The 19,819-nt window shown below is 36.7% G+C and overlaps 1 protein-coding gene across 1 annotated transcript in view; it reads right to left on the reverse strand.

Annotated features, from left to right (window-relative positions):
• Positions 1 to 19,819, reverse strand: part of FGD4 (FYVE, RhoGEF and PH domain containing 4) — a 31,729-nt gene that overhangs the window by 1,799 nt on the left and 10,111 nt on the right. The window contains exons 3-13 of the mRNA XM_082485670.1: positions 18,198 to 18,287; positions 15,966 to 16,111; positions 11,265 to 11,421; positions 9,968 to 10,106; positions 9,280 to 9,338; positions 8,524 to 8,670; positions 6,904 to 7,076; positions 4,056 to 4,086; positions 3,787 to 3,882; positions 3,229 to 3,354; positions 1,173 to 1,313 (exon numbers count right to left, since the gene is read on the reverse strand). Of these exons, the coding sequence (XP_082341796.1) occupies positions 1,173 to 1,313; positions 3,229 to 3,354; positions 3,787 to 3,882; positions 4,056 to 4,086; positions 6,904 to 7,076; positions 8,524 to 8,670; positions 9,280 to 9,338; positions 9,968 to 10,106; positions 11,265 to 11,421; positions 15,966 to 16,111; positions 18,198 to 18,287 (1,305 nt within the window). The remainder of the gene's footprint in view (positions 1 to 1,172; positions 1,314 to 3,228; positions 3,355 to 3,786; positions 3,883 to 4,055; positions 4,087 to 6,903; positions 7,077 to 8,523; positions 8,671 to 9,279; positions 9,339 to 9,967; positions 10,107 to 11,264; positions 11,422 to 15,965; positions 16,112 to 18,197; positions 18,288 to 19,819) is intronic.

Genomic DNA, 19,819 nt, shown 5'->3' on the forward strand with positions numbered 1-19,819 from the left:
AAATGCAAACACTAATCCTAAAGAAAAGATTCGGTGAATTGCTTAAAATCTGAAGACAGCGTGACATGCTACTTGGGTTAAATAGTGATCCTGAGAAGAACAGAAAGAACACAAAATGATTATATGTTAATATTTCCTTGCATCCGTTTTTTTCCTCCCCCAGTAGTGATGCTGTCTGGATGCTGCAACATGGTCCCACAACTCCATTGTCATGACATCCAGCATGTAGACAGACATTTCTAAGACACTCTATAGTTCATTCAGCTACCTTAAAAAAGCCATCATGCCAAGAAACAGCAGTCTCTTAACTATAAGTTAAACTAGTGGAGTCCTGTGCTCCGTATTCTTTCTCATTTAAGGGAATCCATGTTGTGTTGACTACATTACGAACTGTATACAGAGCTAAAATCTGTATCTTATTTTTGCCTTCTTTTTCTGTTGGTATTTAGCTCAAGGGTCAGTCCTTCTCGACTACATCCCAAGATAAATATACTCCTCGACGAAGTTAGGATGATATTTCTCTAATGTATGTTAAGTATTTTAAAAGGGTTTGTAATGAGAAATTTAAGAAATGTGAAGGTTAATTGCAATTCTAAGATGCCTATTTCTTCCCCAATCATAAGAGAAACATACGTCTTTGTTGTCTGATTGAGAACTTGAATTTTTAGATGTCAAAAGCTGAGAGCAACTTGATGACTTCAAGGTACATTGTATACACTGATCAAAACAGTATCTAACTACTCAGACTCTGAATAGCAAAATTCTCCCCCACTCCCATCTCCTCCATCCAAAGTTCTTTCAGTTTGGGTATACGTTTTCAAGAATCATTGTAGTAGCAGTGGATTTTGTTGCCACAACAACTTAAGTGCAGCAGAAGAAAACTGGAGATTTATAAGAAAAGGTAATGTTTTATCGCATTAGGTGATGTAACGGGAAAGAAGCAAACAAGCTAAGGTTCATAATTTCCGCTTTAAAAGAAGTTGTAAGAAACAAAGTAGTATTGTAAAAGAAGAATGGTGAAACCCAAAATCTATTGGATTGGATGAATTTGGTCCGCATATTTCTTATTTCTCAAAGAGCAAATAGCCCTGCAAGAATGCTACCGTTTTTCACCTACTAATGAGCCAAAACTGTTTGCAACTATGCACATAGAGTATTTTTAAATGACACACCTCCAAGATGCCTTTCTTCTTCTTTTCTTCACTGTCTGTACAACCAATTATAACATGATAGCAGTCCTTACAGACTTTGTTCAATTTATTGCCATCATATTCGAGATGTGCTTTATAATCAGAACATTTCCAGCAAACCACCTTAGAAACAAAAAACATAAGCAAACATATAAAATTTAAGTATTTATAAAACTTTATGGAAAGAGAATTTAATTTTAAATTAATATTATTATATCTAATTAGTAATATTTTTTTAAATTACACAGAACAAGAATGATAATTGCTTGATGATACTATTATGTCAACAGTAACTTAACTGGAAATACTGTTTTTTTTTCCAAATTTGTGTCGCTGCTTCTTAACTAGAAGTGTTATTTACTATTTACCTGGTGGGAACTTTGTACTTCGTATAAAATCACATTAGGCTTTAACCTACAGATATAATTGAAAGCTAGGAATAGAATGAGAATATAGCACAAACCATCCTGCAGGAAGAAAATCCTCCAGTTTCTTTAGATGCCAACCTGAAAAGGCGCACTTACCATTTTATTTTCTACGTAACGTCAGAAATGTACAACTGAGATGCATTTTTAATGATTAAAAAATTAATAAAATCAGAAATGGTTAATTTTTCAACCTAAGAAATATGAAATTTATAGTTTCAGAATCTGTTAACGAGTACACAGAATATATAAGTCAATGTCACACTGTCTTTTGTCTTTTCACAAAGTACATAGAGAAAACTGAAATGCAAGAAGAGCCGAGAGAATTTCTTTCATTAGAAATATTTTTCCACAGAAGTGTCCTTTCAGGGGAAAGATATGCCGTGCATAAAAAGTGTGAGTGCAGTTATTTCAAGAAAGAAAGGTAGACAAATGGTCTTGAACCACTGAAACATCTGAACAAAATTTTATTGTGGACCAGGGCTCTGCAGTATTAATCTAGATCACTACCTTCACGTAGTATCTCTAGAAAATAGTCGTTAAGCATTCCAAATTAGTCACTGTCAGAAAGACACTATCACTGACCCAAATTAATTCCCATGAAAAATGTTTTAAAATTAAAGTGGAAGGAGATGCGATAGAACTACAATAGAAGGAAGTAACTAGGAGTCTAAACAAAAGGCGGGGGGAAAGGAAGGATGTGATCTTAGGATTAATGGAGGAGTTTTAAGACAGAACGATCTGGAAAAAAACGCCAGATGACAACTGTATAATCAATAATTCACAGCTTCTGAAAAAGTCTCTAGTATTCCACAAAGCACAAAACCAGCACTGTGAATGCCATAAGCCTTCATACCACATAAAAACATTAGAAAGAAATCATACAAGATAACCTGTAAGACAAATATTAAAACCTGAGCTTGTACTACCACCTGCTGGAGAAAGGCATCGCTGCTGGATAGCAAGAAAAGCACAGAATGTATGTTTGCTCTTCTTTTGTTAACTTCTGAAAATTCTCAAGTCACACCACTGTTTCATGGTGGCTTTAAAGTGGCGTACGCTACCGTAGCATCATCCATAGAAAGCAGCAGTAATACTCTCTCCCCATCCTAACATTCTCTTCTTCCCTGATGCTTCACGCATGTTGACGGAGTTACACACTGAACCCAGCTGGGAAGAGCTCCATTGAACTCAGCGAAACACTGGCAGGGCTTCATGACCTTTTTGTGAAGAAGAAAGAGGAGGTAGCACAATGGAAAGAGGAGGCAGTCAGTGCTGCCAGGGACAATGCTGGCCTATGCCAGTTTAATATGGTCTTGAAACTGTTGAGATCAGTGGAGGCCCCTTAGAAATAACAGTATAGTACGGCCAGGGGCTTGGGACATTTTACACAAACGCACGTCTTCCACTGCTTAAAATTACTTCCAAATTTACCGTGCCAGCTAAAGCAGACAGAGGATCATTTGTGGTACGCTATACACGGCTTCTCCTTTCAGCCACAAGCGCAGCAACAAACTCTGCAGCATAACGAGCAGCCACCAGAAGTCAAGTAGATGCTGAGACCCATTCCCAAGCCTGCTCACCAGCTACAGCAGCGCGAGTTTTGCACTTACATGTCCACATGCTCGGCAGTGGTGCCTTCTCCTTGTCAGTGCGTTAAAGGGCTCCTTGCATTTCATGCACATGGTTACTTCGTTGTCTCGTATCCACCTCGGTGCTCTCTTCCCAAGCTCAGCGTTCTGAAGGGGGGGGCAGAGGGAGGATGGGAGAATAAAAAAATAAAAATAAAAAAAAACAAACACAAAAGCGAGTATAAAAAGCTGCACAGTACTTTAAATAGAGAAAATAATTATTCTCTTCCTCTGGAAAGGAAATGGCAAAACACAGCTCAAGATGTATTTTGAAATCTATACAAGAAATAACAAAGAACTCAGTCAAAAATCATTATGCATCACTGAAAGGGTACTCTGTTATGTATTTCAAGAAAAAAAAGAGGCTTGTTTATAAGATTTGGCATTATGAAGAAAAACAATTACCAACAAGATGACTACTTTGTAATCCTCTGCTATAAGAATGATGAGCTTGAAAACAAAGTTTCTGCCAAACTTTTTCCAGTTATTGAAGAACAAAATGGGTACTAAAAAGGTTACAAAGGAGCAACAGCAACTTACAGAAACCTCAACAGGCATATCTTCATATTCTTTAGCAATAGCATTTCTGAAAGTTTCATTCCTCTGCTGAAAAGCTTCTATAGTATTCTGAAGTGCCTAAAGAAACAGCGGAGAAAATCCTCAAACATACTACATTTAAGACAGATTCTCTGCATTCTGACCAGTTATTGATTAGCAGAGGGAAGCTACAGTCACAAAATATGAATATTACTTTTTTGATTGCTTCAATGAAAAAGTGTGTAGAAAATAAAGAATGTAGATGAATTTACCTTTATCCATTCTTCCTTATCTTGTTCAGAACTAAAAGAAATATTTGACACATTAGTCCAAAACTAGAGGAAACATTATCTCACTATCAACAACTTCTTGCAAAAGCCAAGCTTCTGGAGTAATTATCAGGAATTTAAATTTAAACAATACTAATTGTTAACTGTCCAACTTAAAAAACAAGCCAAACCAAAACAGAAAACAAAAGCATGACTTCAGGCCTCAAAAGTTTGCAACCACTAAGCAGTGAATTCAAGTTGGAAGATAAATGTAAACGCATATAAAAGTAGTAATAGTATTTGCATTGCTAGACTTTTTTTTTTTCTCTTTTTTTTTTTTCTCCTTTTTTTTTTGACAATGGAATACAGAGGAAAAGAGGAGAATCTAAAGCTTAGCTGTACGTGTTTTTTTTCTCCTCTCATTTCATGCACTACTAAGTTCACATACTACCACACGTTTCTCCTGTGTATCTCTTAAATCTTCATCCTTAATGCATTTTTGTTGTTGCTGTTGTTTAAACCTGTCTACAGTGGCAAGATTATCCCATTAAACAAAAAGAAAAACGTGTTTTCGTATTATAAACCAAAGAGCAGAGATTTCCCTTTTATGCATTAGAGCAGACACAGATGACTTATCAGTAAGTACAGATGAGATATACCGACAAGACAGAGAGGAGTGAAGAAGCATATTCAACTCTGATCTTGTACAACAGCTTTGTCCTTAAAATACATCATCAGGACTTTGACATTCAAATCTCTGGAAAAGCATCTTATATCATAAGTAATAGTACTATTACAAACTACTGGCTAGTGCTAGTAATGAAAACAGTTTATCTGCAAACTTTACATCAGAAAGATGAGAATTAACACCACAGTATATCTGGCTCTTCAAAAGTGGCCTCCTCCTTGGATAATGATATGGAAAAAACTCCTTGTCTAGCCGTGCAATATCAGCCATGCAACATTTGATTTTTCTATGGATTGCTCTGAAGGGTGCAAAAGAGAGCTTTCACAGCATCTCAATAAAAATGGCTCCTCACATGTTGTTTTGCAGTATTAGTAAACCTTTTAAGCGAGCAGAATCCTAAACAAGTGCTTCCCCTTCCCACCTATCATCTACACGCAAGGCAGAAGAAACCTGTGTAAACAGCCAAAATAATTCTCCCTACCTGCTTACAGTGAAAAATAAAAGCTGAGCTATTAAATGTTGTACCAGATCAGCAACCTCTCAAAGAAATAATCTACCAGCTGTTTAAAACCAGTGATTGCAATTGTCCTCAAATAGTATTCTGAAAAATAAATAGAAGCCTCCTAGTGAAGAAAACCTTAAGAGTAAACTAAACATTACAACACTGTTAATACAAGCTCACGAATTAAAGACATTAAGGTATAGAGTACATACAGTACCCATGCATTAATCAAGATTGTTCTAATATAATGGAATATGATCTCGTTTGGTACTTATTCCTTCACAATTTTGTACAGACTTAATGTGTTCTAAAAATGTTCATAAAACAAAACAAAACAAAACACGAAAATATGTTCTTCTCACACCTAAAATAAACCTTCAATTACTGGTCATACAGCAAAGTTCACAAAATAAACTTACTTTGGTGTATCATTTTTCTTCCAATTAAAGCATACTTCACATACAGCAAGATGCTGTCTTTCACTATTGAAATAGGTACATGGCATAACAACTTGCCAAATATTTAGCAAGACATCATACAGCTATTTATAGTACGTGTGACTGACTGTCAAAAATGTGCCCCAGAAGTCTTGCAGAGCTTAGTGGAAAGCTTTTTCCTGTCATTTTTCAAAGTATATATTTAATTTCAAATTAAATGATAGTGTAGGTAAATTTCTATATGCTGTTATCTTTCTGTATTTGCTGCTGTAACTGTCATTAAATATTACAAGTTTTTTTTTCCGTAATGGAAAGAAGCTTTCAAGCTCGTTTGCTAGCAAGCTGTGGTTTGTCCCCAGATACACGGTGTCAACACAGAACTCTATCCACCACGGGCATCCTCAAGCTTATTTAATCCTCGCCTCTCTGCACTGAAGCCTGACTGCTAACAATAGGATCTTTAAACAGGCCCTGAAGGAGAGGTGGAGCACCCTACTTTGTTTGAAGTGGGGCAGTCTAGACAGGGAAGGTTTCGCCGAGGCAATGCAAAAAGCAGCAGTGGGACGGTAACCCAGCAAGAGGAGGATACAAGGACTAACAGGGAAAGCAGAAAAGTGCCAGTCAGAAGGGTGCAACTGGAGGAAAAGGACCCGAGAACTAAAAGGAGAACTTGCCTTCCAGGGTGAGGTTGATACCTGGGACCGGAGGAAAACAACTAGACTGGAAACAGGCCTGAGGAATGGAGGAAAGCAGGTGCCCATCTACTACCGTAGAAAACTATGTTCTGTGGACATAAACCCACCGGGGTGGAGAGTTTTGTTGGGTGGACATGCCCTGAGGTGAACAGACTCATTTGTACCAAGGTGGCTCAGGTACCAGAGGCAGCAGCACTGCCCAGAGATTAACGAGCTCAGTGTCCCAGAACGCTTAAGTCAGGCAGATTGCCTTTACATCAGTTAGGTACGGTGCTTTCAATTTTCTAGCCAGCACGTTCACAGCTACCTTAGGTATTTCTGCAAAGTAAGGCAATGCCCTATACGTTGTAGATGCATCTTCTACTTCAAGAGATTCTTAGACTGACAATTTATGATTTTTGGCAGCCTAGGCTATTCTCAAAACACTGATATTAAGACAAAGCCCACAGCATCATTCTCCACGTCTATTAGTCCACTCTTTTGTGTGTATGTATTTAATCCTCAAAAACCTAGATGAAAAGATGCTTACCTGGCCTGCAACTCCAGTGTTCTCTCTTTTCCAGACACTTGAAAAGTGTGTGGATATTCTTCATTATGGGTTTCTATAATCTTCATACCATCTATACCGACCCTGGTTCGAACTGAGAACTTTGATCCTACCAGGCTGAATTTGGGGACGCAGTAGAGCAACATATTGTTAAACTGGGGAAAAAATAAACACATGGCTTTGCATTAACAAAAACACAGATACAGCCACAGCAAAGCTAGACTTAGTAGGTGAGAAAGCATGTTCTTTCCTGCTCAGTCAATAGGCGAGAAGACCAATGCTCTAATGCAAGACAATTTCTTTTTCTTACCTGTTTAGAAATAAGATTAAAGGACAGCTTCAGTGTATATAAGAATAATTGGTCTATATGTGCAGCGGTTTTCATAGCATTTATCGACTATACTCAGACTGACTATCTTATACCACTGTAAACTGCTTCTTAGAAAACCCCATTATTATGCCCCAATTCTGCAAAACGTACTCTAAACTGCAGAATAAGAACTCTTTTCTTCAGTGTATACACTGAAGAGAAATAAATATAAATTATATTTACCCTGTACCAAAACCATTTGATTTTGTAGAAGTTGTAAATAATGTTATTTGAGGACACTATTTGTCTTTTCTCCAAGAAGCAAGAACATTTCTTAGAGTTTATATTCACTGAAACACTCAATAGCACAGGAAAAAAATAATATGTGAGCAGGACAAAAATATATCCCTTTATTAAAGATTAGAACTTTAAATAATTTTTAAATGTCTAAAGCCCCAGCCTAGAAGCAGTTATTAAATCAGATCTATAGTGTTTAATTTTCTCACATTTTTCCCCCTCACATTTTTCTCAAAATTAATTATTAAAAAGAGAAACTCACTTCAATTAAAACTCTATTTCACAGAAATCCTGTCTAGAGTATTGCCTAGTCTGTATCACAGATACAGCACATTTGAACTTGTCACCGGTCATATGAAGAGCACATCATTTAAATCACCTGTCGAGCCCCATTTAAGGTCTTGCTATTCAATGCTTTCTCCTTTTGTTTGAAGCACAGATTAGTAGGAGTGTTGTGCCTCAACAACCTGTTACTCATCTTTATTAACCAGAAGATGTGCAATGCCAGAGGCCCATAAGCAAAAATGAATTAACAATTTCTAGCGCGTGGTAAGCAATGAACGACATCAAACCTTTTCCAAGGGAGTTGTAAGGGAGCATGGCTGTAGTTTGTTAGTTCCAAGACAGGACACAGGCACGTGGCAAGAGGATGACCTGCCACGATTAACAAGCTCCCACAGGACCGTGAGACTTACTGGGACCCCAACACAATTGATCAGGACTAAAATCCTAAGCTTTTGCATTTCAGTTTCATGAAAACGTGGAAGTTCTTGTGCTCTAGGGCCTGCATTTATAAACAGCAGCCACTTGTTTAAAACGAAGTTGCTGGACATTGATTCCATTTATTTAAAACCATGTATTCTGTTCTAAATGATGTTTTCTTATGCTCTAATCTCACTAGTAGAAAGGCACTGACATAACTAGAAGAGGATTTCACTCTTTGGTAGGTCAGGTCTAGAAAGGCCACTCCTGCAAACACAGGCCACCATACTTACTAAGAAAAGATACCGTTCTTGAGCAGACGTATTGCGAGCAGCGAGTTTAAGGATCTGTCCTTCTTTTATCAGTTCGTTTGAAGGGTTCACAATGTCTTCCTCTTCTCCCAGCATCTCATATATCTCTAGCAATTTCTTTAGATTCTCCTTTACAGTGAAAATACAGTAATAAAACTTATTAATTAAAAGCACAGATCTTTAAGCATATTTAAATGAAATGAAGGGAGCTTGCGTAAGTCTGGAGAATGTCAGCTTTGAAAAACATATATACACCCAGTACGAATGGTCAGCCATACAGACTGATTAACCTAGTTGATACAGTAACAAGTACGTATAGAAATGTTATCTCCACGGTGGTTTTCAAAATGCAGTTATACATACAGCCTGCATTATTTATTGTCCAAAATATCTCACATATTTAATTAAGTACCTATCATTCCAGCCTGATATGGTAGAGAAACAGTAACTACTCTTCACAAACACTATCTTTCTACTGTCAGAAACAGATGAAACAAGGTTAAGAGTCAGCTGTGTGAGCCAGGAGAGGAACCCAGTCTGTCCCATTTTGAGAGAATTAGGTGCAATGCCAAATTTTGTCTATCATTCCCAGGAGTTGTATAAATATATTAAGCAGGAGCAATCACTTGGACCCAGGAAATCCATTTTTGCCATTTTAGGGAAGATTTGCAATTCACACTCCTATCTTCACCAAATACAATATATTAAAAAGCAAACAGGAAAACAGGGATCATTTACCATTTTTCTTATTGCACTATTAGAGTGACTTGCTGCAGTGGATATAATTTCCAGGGATTCTAGACAGAGGAAAAAGAAAAAAGTAAAACCTCCAAGCTGCATTTTTACATACTTATATATTACATAGAAAAAATGAAATATTAAAAAAAAAAATTATCTGGCAAGTAATTGTGAACAATCCATGGGAATATTTTGAACTGTTCTTGTGTAAATACAGAGAGGAATAACTTTAAAAATGGGCTGTTCTTTTTCCCCATGGGAGCTTAATACAATAATGAGCCTAACTCCACTTTTTTTTTACAAATAAGAGACATACATTCCAAATGTGCATAAAGCAAACCAAAATGCTGACAGGAAAAAAAAAAAAAACAAACTACAAAGAAAAACCACCACAACCCCTGATCATCTGCAAAGCAAACAAATCAAAACCTGTGCACTATTCCAAAACTAAAGCAAAGCTTATGTGCTGTAGGAGAAGAATACTAAAGGCTTTATAGGTTTTATATTAACTTAATCCACTATTCAAACAGAATTTTTCAAAGAATCCTACAACTCCACTGAAGAAATTGTCATTCTTTTCAGAGGGACTTTGCTGCTTCACTTTGTTTTTCCTGAAAATATCTTTAATTTACAGTATCCCTTTACAACTATCTAATTTCAGCTATTTCAATTACTAGAAGATATTTACTTTCAGCATCTTTCCAGTCTAAGGAATCCTGAGGCAATTTCCTTAGGTAGTCCTTTAGAAGCATCTCGTAGCGTGGAATGCGTTGTACTGGTTCTAGCATGTGATGTTGCAATGTCAAATTTCCACACACTTTTTCCTTCTAAAAAATTGTAAACATATTTCAATGTAACAGGCAAAATACAATATAGTAAAATAAAAGTTATGATTGATGAAACATAAATAATGTATTTTGAAACATGCATGATAGACCTTCTGAAAGCAAATAAAAGTATTTTACCAAACCAAATAATTAGAAATTCTTTCCTAAAAATAATTGTAAAAAATTTCCTAAGTATCCAGTAGTTAGTATCCAATTCATAAATAGAAGTTCTATCAAAAAATCTCCCAAACTCCAGTGTATTTTAAATTAAGTTTGTAGTAACTCAGACAAGAGAATTAGTACTGAATTAATAAGAACTGTTCATGACCACATATTAGAAAAAGTCGCTTACATGGGCTTCAAAGGTGTATTTTACCTATCTGAGTAGGGAATGCTTTCTTTGAGTTTCATTTAAAACGTAAAGCCCCGCAGCCGTGTTTTAAGATGCTCATTCATTTCCATAATCTTAGATGTAATTAAAAGATTACTTTAAAATACACATAGTTGTCTTCCCTGGCTTAGAATCACAAGACCCTACAGAGCAGTAAAATTTAAGCAGAAATACCTTATCCTATTTCTAGCTGCTCAGTCTGCAGTAGGAAGACACAAACCTGCCAATTCACAGAGAAACCTACAGGGAGCACTAGAAGGTGTAAAACGCACTTTAGAATAAAGACTGACACATTGCTTAACCCTGAAGCTTTCTTTACCTTTTGTGGCTCAGCGTTTAGGATTACATACTTCCTTCCAAAGCGTAGTGCCCTGCATAACAGCACTGGTGTGAACCAACACACTACTTGCAGATTCAGTGCAAGGATCTATAGTTACACTGATAGGTCACTTTATCCTAAAATAATATTTACTTTTGGTATCTACAACAAAACGTAGTGTATTTTTAATCTTCTCACGTTTCAACCTTTATATTTTGGTCTTCTATTTTGCAGTGTAAAGTCTGGATTTGTGTGGATATTTGTGCACATATGAAGAGAGAAGGAGAAGAAACAGACTGCGGTGTGAAGTGCACAAACCCAACAACCCTTAATTCTAAGGAATTTGGCATTTAATTTTTATCTTTAATCCTTTTTTTCACCCACAAACCTATCTATATTTTTATATATGCTTATATAACTCGGAGATCTACATTATTCTCCCCATTACCTGAATGTCTTGAATAATGAACTTGAATTGAGGTGACCGTTCCGTCCACGTTTTCACCAATTCCATTGCGTTATCAAAATTCTTCACATACTCTCCATACATCTTGAGGAAAGGAGCTAACTTTTGCAGAATATCTCCAATTCTGGGGGTGGTAGTCCTGCAAAGTAAGAGGGCGGAATCTCAGAGCAAACAGGAAAGAAAAAAAGTCACACAAGGTTACAAAACGGTTTCAAGCGTTTAATAGAGAATCCTTCTGTTTGGGATCACCTCATATAGAGTTCCGACATAACCATTAAAACTGACCAGAATTAACATCGAAAAAGTGTTTGTATCCTCTGATGATATATAAGCATTATAGAAAGAAAAGCTATCTATAATGAAAAACTTGAAAGGTTTTTTTTACAAAACATGGCCTAATTTATTTTATTTGCAGTTCCTTTCCTTAAAACTACATTGTCCTCCTTTGACTACACTTTACCCTCTAAATATCTAACGTGCAGTTTTGTTTGAGGATGAAATCCATATTGTACAGCTTCCCCTCTATGCTGTATATATATATAAATACATGTATTTAGAACTTTTAAAAATCCTTATTTATCTAAGAAAACGTATGAAGTAGAGAGAATCCCTTGGATTCCAGTCTTTTGTGAGAACTTTCCCAATCTCTCCCAATTACTGATATCATCTTCAAATGAAACAGAATAGGAAAGAAGCTGACGGAGAGGCAGAGAGAAGGTGCACTCTTGATGCACACAACGAAAGTGGAACAGCACACGTACATCTCTGAGAACTACAACAGGAAACACGTTTCACATTTCATTTTCAAGGACAGAAACTCACTATCTCTGGATGTTTGGAAGCCTGAAATCAATGTCATGGTAGTGGTCTCAAGTGAAGCAATCTACTGTAATTACTTCAGCAGCCTACTCCAGCACACCACTTCTTCACGAGAAAAGCTGTGCAGAAGGGAAGAGTTATTTGAATAGTGAATAGTGTCATGACTGGTAAAGGCTGGTGCTGGTCCAGCTCCAGCTGCCCCTTGGAAGCAGAAGGTGCCTGTGTAAAGCCCTGCCAGAGACCTCAGCTACTGCTGGGCCTGGCAACTAGAGAAGGGGACAAGACAAGGTGGGATGTTGGTCTCCGAAATCTCCAAGGCTCTCCACCCTTAATTAGCTTCACGTATTTGTTCAACCACTCTACATGAAGCAGACACATATACTTTCAAAGGCAAGCTAGCAATTTAGAACAAAACCTCTCCCCTTTGATTCACCAAATGCTGTTTCCCTAGGTTGTCATTTTATTGCAATGCACCACATTTTTTTAACTGATGATAAAATATGCATCGTGCCAATTCCAACAGAACTGAAGAAAATGTGCATTCATTTCTAAAAGTCACCAGAAAAAAAAAAAAAAAAAATCACTTTTTCCCATAAATTTAATGGGTAAGTATAAAATTAGGCAATTAAAAAAAAAAAACTTAAAGCAGAAAAGACTATGACAATCCTTTCTATCTAAAGAAACTGGCACACACAAAAAAAAAAAGAATAATTCTACTTAACTGTTCCACAACGATACTAAACAGACATTAAAAGAAAACATTAAAACTCTTATAAACTGAGAAGTAGGAACAGTTTGCTATGCCTGTTTCTTGGATACCGACAGCAGCTCACTTACACAGAGCGCTGCTATTTCACTCGCTCTAAGATTCAAAAATTTCATAACTACTTTTCATGCAAGGCCCTTATATGTCCAAAGACTCTGAGGCTGTAAAAACACAAATCCATCATCATTTCAGGTAAGAAAGACAAGGTACACATCACACAAAGAGCTCTGGAAGAAGAGGAAGGACAGAGGAAGTCGCAGAAAGCAGAACCTTCTGAGAGCAGCAGCCTCCCTTGATGGACTTAAAGTATAGAGAGCTAGTTCATCTCGTATTCAAACACTACGCACCATGAGCCAAAATATTAAATTCTGCTAAATATCATCAGGTCTAGGACAGTTACTGTGCTCTTGGATAGACAGATCAGAAAGAGAACTACTACCATGGACCCAAACCAGCATGGCACTATTGCCAGACAACAAAGATAGCAGCATTATATGGGTCAAGACATAGGTCTTCACATTGTAAAGTATGCACAGAAACACCTCGTATTTCTGTATTATCAGACGATGGTATTCACATTTGCATTCTAAAAACTCAAATATGAAATAGCTGGCTTACTAATCATGATTTGTAGTATCTCATTTAAAACTGTCATGGCTGCAAGAAAGCTAAGCAAAGGTCTGTAAAATCACAGCACAGCAAAGGTGACTACAGAACAATTGCTTTCTCTTCCAATACATAAGCTAACAGGTATCCAACAAAATTGAAAGTTGCAGTTTCAAAGCAAGACAAATCATATGAATAGGTCAACTCTGTAATTGCCACAGATTCCAAAACTTTGTGTTGAAAGAGTGAAATAATTTCTTCACCACCCCGTCATCCCCCCGAGGCTATCACACTGTGTCCTTAAATTCTTCCCCAGGTGTTTGCTATTGGTCATCCTCAGGTACAAAAGACGAAGTTTAAAAGGTATTTTATTTGATGTGGGATCACTATTATACTCTGTTATGCTCTTTTCATGGGAAATATATTGCAACAAGGCTGTTTCCAGTGTTTTCAAGCCATATGTTGTAAAAGAGATACTGACCTCCAGCTGTTGCTCAACTCATTCAAAATGAAACTACCAGACAATTTCATTTCCACTCGATAAGCTTAGATTCACACTGCCTTTTCTTCTAAGAAAGAAGAATCTGCTTCTGATCTGCTTTCCCAATTCCAAAACTATGTTTTTTTTACCTTAAGTTTTCAAAACAAACCATAACTCAGGGAAAATGTCAGAAATTTCTATCCAGCTATTTTTATTGGAAGCTAAAGAACAGCAGAAGCAGCACATAAACCTACCAACAGAACATATTTAAATATTTTCTATGTTCAATTAAGGGAAATGCTGAGGAAAATGAACTATCTGGCAGAAGCTGTTGTTTCAGAGATTGGTGTTGGGAAAGAAAGTTATCCCAGATTTTTCTTTCAGCAACAATCAGAAATTGTTCTCTTCAACTGCACCCTTTATTCTAACTTCTCCCAAAAGCATAACGTTTTAAGGACATTTAAACAGGCTGTCTCAGGGACAGCACAGAGGTCGTTTCCAACCAATGTGGGAAAGATAATATTGTTATGATGCAATTTATTAGTTTTGCACTAATAGTCAAAACTCATGTGCAAAAGCACTTTTCAACCTTTGAAGCTATATACACAAAATATTGGTGAGTGATTTAGCATTTTGAAAATACGTAAGGTAGTGCAACCCGTCTTCTGTGCTCTATAAAGTGTCTAGAGCAAAGTTTTAAGAGCGCATCACAAATTTCACCTTAAATATATACAGCACTGACATAATGTAGCGTAAGCTGCTTTTTAAACATCATTACAGTAAGTTAAACTCCACTTCTCATGAATATGCGCTCTATTTTAATCCAAGCATTCATATTTCCTATCAGATTTTTTCAATTGATTAGAAGAAAAAGGTGAGTTTACCTTACATGGTCGTTCTGCAAGGAAAATAAGTTGAGGTTTAAGCTTTCATATGTTTCCCGATGCTTACATTTTACTTACTTTCTTGCATTCTAGACTGACTATACAGGGCCACCATGTGTTTGTGCATGGAAATTATTCCGTTTTAAAGAATCATCATTTTAAAGGGGAATCATCTTACAGAGTCAGGAAACATATAGTTGTTGTCTAAAGCACCAATGTGTGATCTAAGATTTTCATATATATCACAAAAATACATTATTTCTCAATTTTTTTAGTGTGATTCTTGACAATTAAGGAGTTTTGTGAAAGCGTAACTGGAAATGATATATGGACAAATACTTGAATTCCTCATAATAAACCCTAGATAACATGGATGAAACAATATTTATAATTTTTTATTTTTTTTTTTTTAAATGAGTTGGTCCCTTTTTCCCAAATAAGGTAGGGAAGCAGCAATCGTTTGAAACACTTTTTTGTTGTTGTTGTTGACAATTACATAAAAGAGACTGAAAATACATGGCTATATTTTAATATGTCTAGAATCACATACACCAAGGCAGGATAAAGCTACTATAATATCTTTACATGATCATTACAGAGTGTATTTACACCTCAGCTATTCTTGCTTTCTCCAAAGAGAAGTCAAGAAAAGCTGGGCTAAAAATGCCCCCAAAATATATATACCTGACATGGATTTTTATTTCAAACAGAAAACCACAACACAGAAAAACAAGAACCCACCTTATTACAGAAAGCAATAACAACAAAGGTTACTGCGCTACAACGGTAGCGCAATACACATATGTGTTATTTATCTCAATTTTGTATTCTGTGCAATGAATTCACCAGGTATCACATAATTTCAGTCTGAACCCCTAATTCAGTGAGGCATTTAATCATGAGTAATCTCATTGGCTTCAGCAAGACCCTTTATTTTGAGCAAGTGATGCAAGTCCTCTACTGAGTCAGATCCTGATGAAGAGTGGAAGAGCAGATGTTTTCCTACCCACAGTGCTTCCTGGACCTGCAGCACTTAATTATGAAGGCACCTTCCCTACTTCAACCCTGTGACAGAGTTTCTACAGATACGGTTTCAGTAGTATATTAACCAGTGAATCGCCTCTTACCATTCTTGCATTCTTTTCTCAAGTTCTGGAAGTAAGAATTTACTGTGGAAGGCATTTATTGATGAAATATTAGAAAAGATTTTGTTAATCACTTCAGCTGGAAATGAGCCTCTGTTGGCTTCCTCAAGAAGTCTGGAATAGAATACCTGCAATACAGAAAAAGAACCCCAAACTTATCAGCCTATTATCTTTAATCAGTGGATGAAGACCTATCCACCCCTCCTTCTCCAACTGGGGCGAGATTAATGTTTCAATAATGTGGACAGGTAATGACAAAATCATTTATCATCTTTCCCTCATCAAAAGTTAAAAGCTTCTCCTCCCTTTACGCCCCATTTTTTTTCTTGCGAGCCAGGAAAATGCTGCAGGCGGAGCAGACATAAGGAAAGCCAAACTGAAGTAGTGCCATTTTGGATCGACTCCAGGCATCCTGTCTGTTTTAACAGCTAGATCATCTCAGCTTCCCCAGTCTTCCAGTCGTATTTTCCACTCCTGCTTTCTTTTTAATTAGCATGATGTCTGATCACCACGAGCACAACCACTCTGCTTGTATGCTGTATCCCCTTATCCTTTTGAAATCAAAGTAGTTGGCAGACTATGAGCAGTCGCCACATACCATTTAAAGTACAAAAGGGCCCCAGTTCTAATTGGACACTACTATAACCTCTTTTAAAAATATATATATATTCTTTCCCTATCAGTGGGCTCTACCTGACTAGATGCAGCCACAAAATGTCTAGACCCACGTGCAGCTGTTAACGTGCATATCACATAAAACAGTGCTTATAGGGAGCTATGGTCCCTCTATCTCCCTCTCCCATGCCTGAACAGACTGCATCTCCCTAGAAAGGTCTTCAGAAGTTTGGGTAAGGGTTTGGGAAATACAAAAAGAGTCTGAAGACTCTGATAATGCCAACTGAGACAGCAAAAGTGTCTTAAAAGGGAAAAAAGCCATACGTGTTCACATATGCTTTAAAACACGTTCACGTTGCTGCATCTCCGAGAGGAGAGGTAGTTGATTTTGACAAGTTACTTTGAAGACTATAAAGGTTACATAACTTTTTAAGCAAGTTTAGAAACAAAACAGCCCCTTCCCAGTCTTCTGATTTCCTCTTGTTAGCAGCAGTTGAGCAGCTGGGGTTGAAACTCATGCTTCAGAGCTCTGTCCGGTTAATATGTGGAAAACAGGCATAGGAGTAATGCACTTATGATTGCATCAAGGAAAATAATTGTACATTACTCATCAGAAAAACCTATGAATGAAGTAAACATTTTCCTTTTCTATTTTTAAACTTCTCTAAAGCAAAGCTCTTTTTTCTGCAATACTTTGTCTTTTAAAATACACCATACATGCATCCCAATGTGGGTCTGCTACGCAAATGCACTTTCATGAGGACAATCACTTAGATCTCCAAGCAGCCTGAATAATTATTGTATCGGTTGAGACTTTTTGCTTTTCATCAACTGTTCATCAAATTATGCATTGGCCCTGAGAAATTTAAACAGCGACATTTGAGAGAAATATGGAGTAAGGCAATGCATAGCTATAGGTATCCAGGTAAAATGAGTATAGTGTTACGTGAGAAAGTAAACAAGGTTTAAAAAGGAAAATACTCAAGAACTACAGATTTCCACATTTAAGAAATATCAGTTTGATTCTACAGAGCACAAGAATTCAACCCTTTCCTTGCAATAAAAGTAATTTCTGTTCACTTCAATAGGTTTTAGTCTATACATAGAGCAGGAAAATAGGGCGTAACAGATAAGAACGGGCATATTGCTAGGCTCTTTGGCACTAAAGAAGAATTCTCTTCAGGTGGCTAAAATTTGAAAGATTTAGTAATTTTCTAGTGGGCAGATGACTTCAGTATTATAAAGTGATACTCTTCTTGTCTGCATCACCAGAAGCCAAGAGATGAGTGAGCATAAACGTTATCTACCCTCTTTGTTGGAAGGGCTGCCATGATGACGTTTGCACTGCTATTGCTTACAGCAACATCTACACACACAGAGCCTATTGCATTACTATCCGCAAAATTCTAATAGTTTTAAAAATTGAGTGTTCTTAAAAGAGAAACATAGGCAAAGTTATACAGCAAGAGCAAATGACTGGAAAAGTCAGCAAAATGTGAAAAACATACCATCTCTTGTGTAATTTATATACACATTCATGCCTAGCCATCTAAGTGAATTCAAGGCAAGACAATAAAAACAAATTCAAGGAAAATGTACCCCATCTAGGAGGTCAAGTCGGCTAACGTAGGCTTTTTCTGTTTGCAGAAGTTCACTGGCAATTTTGTGACGTTTCTGTTCATCTGTCTCCTGGAGGAAAATAAGAAGAGCTCTTAGGATACTGGAGGAAACATAATTTAATACAAAAAAAAGAAAGCTGAAAAGACATACGATTACCTTCGTGTAATTTGGATTACAGTCCAAAAAGCAACTGAAATCTAAGCTTCACATTTAGTGATAGACACCCCATTTTGAAAAATACAAACTTCCCAGCAGTTCAATCAACAAACATGAAAGTCAGAGGAGGATAAAAATCAAACTGCTGAGTAAAACTCAAAGCCTAAAACATTTAGTATTTCTCAGTTTGTACAGGGATCTTTGCCAGAGCACCAACTCCCTACTTAACAGATCAGCTCACATCCTGGTAATTGAGTACCACTGACCTTTCAGAGCTGGAAGAACTGATTTGCAGAGTAAGAGGGAACAGATGGGATTAGTTGGTGTTCGCCCCCGCCCCCGTTTTGAAAGTTATTTGAACTGCCTGTTCTTCGCACATCAGAATTATTGAAAAATACCGTACAAAATGTTTTATATTCATTCAATACACTCATTTGCTGATTAATTGTTGACTGCAATTAGAGGACTCCTTTGCTAGGTCTTTATGGAAGTCACTTTTGCATCTTCAGGGAAGTTTTTTCTCTTTACAGTTTTTCATTCCACAAAATATTTTTCTGATTCCTCTGATGAACTGAAAATGTTCATTCAAATTTAAATATTAAACTAAATATGTTAGAATATAAAATCATGAGTTGCTCTGAGAAGTTACTTCAAAACAAACAATGAAAGCACAGCCTTCTGAAATACTAAAACATTAGGGAAACGCCTCATGCTCATAAGTGTCAGATTCAACAAAATGACACTTCCATTACAAGATTTTTCTTCCAGATGTAGTGCTAGCGCTGAAAAGTGTTCACATCTAACAATATTCAAGTCTTTCTTAAGTAAATGGCAGTCTTATCACAGTGCTATGGGAAAGTGGTAATTTTCTAGACAAACAGTAGAAATTCTTCTTAAAAAAAAAATAAATATAGGAGAGCTTGAAAGAGTTATTTCTGATTTCAAACCGCACACTGCTTTCCACAACAGTACGATGAACATTTGCAAGTACATTTATCAAGATGGTTTGCAGAATACTGAATACTAAAGTACCGTCTTTTCACTTAAAGGAATTCAGCGGGTTTTTTTTTTTTTCCCTTTTTCAGTGTTCAATAAGTATTCCAAATTTGGACACATTTAATTTCTAATCTGCAGTGTTAACAGTCACACTGCTACATGGCAAGCCTCCTCTCTAAATACAGGCTTTCAATAGTGACTTCAAAGCTGTTCATTAAATCTGTTTAAATCAGCACAGCAACCACAGTAACCTACAGAACAGCATTTTAAGTGCTGTCAGGAGACATTGCAGGGAGCTGGAGGATTAGCTATTACCGCTGCAGTATGCCCCGTTTAGTGCAGCCATTTACAAGGAATCTCGCATATGGACTTGAGGAACAAAACCATGGAGGATACTGGTTCCTTGGCAATTTCTTTCTTTTTTTTTTTTTTTCTCCTCTCTCAGCAAA

This window comes from Vanellus vanellus (genome assembly GCF_965231255.1).
Source record: "Vanellus vanellus genome assembly, chromosome: 1".
Taxonomy (NCBI): Eukaryota; Metazoa; Chordata; class Aves; order Charadriiformes; family Charadriidae; genus Vanellus; species Vanellus vanellus.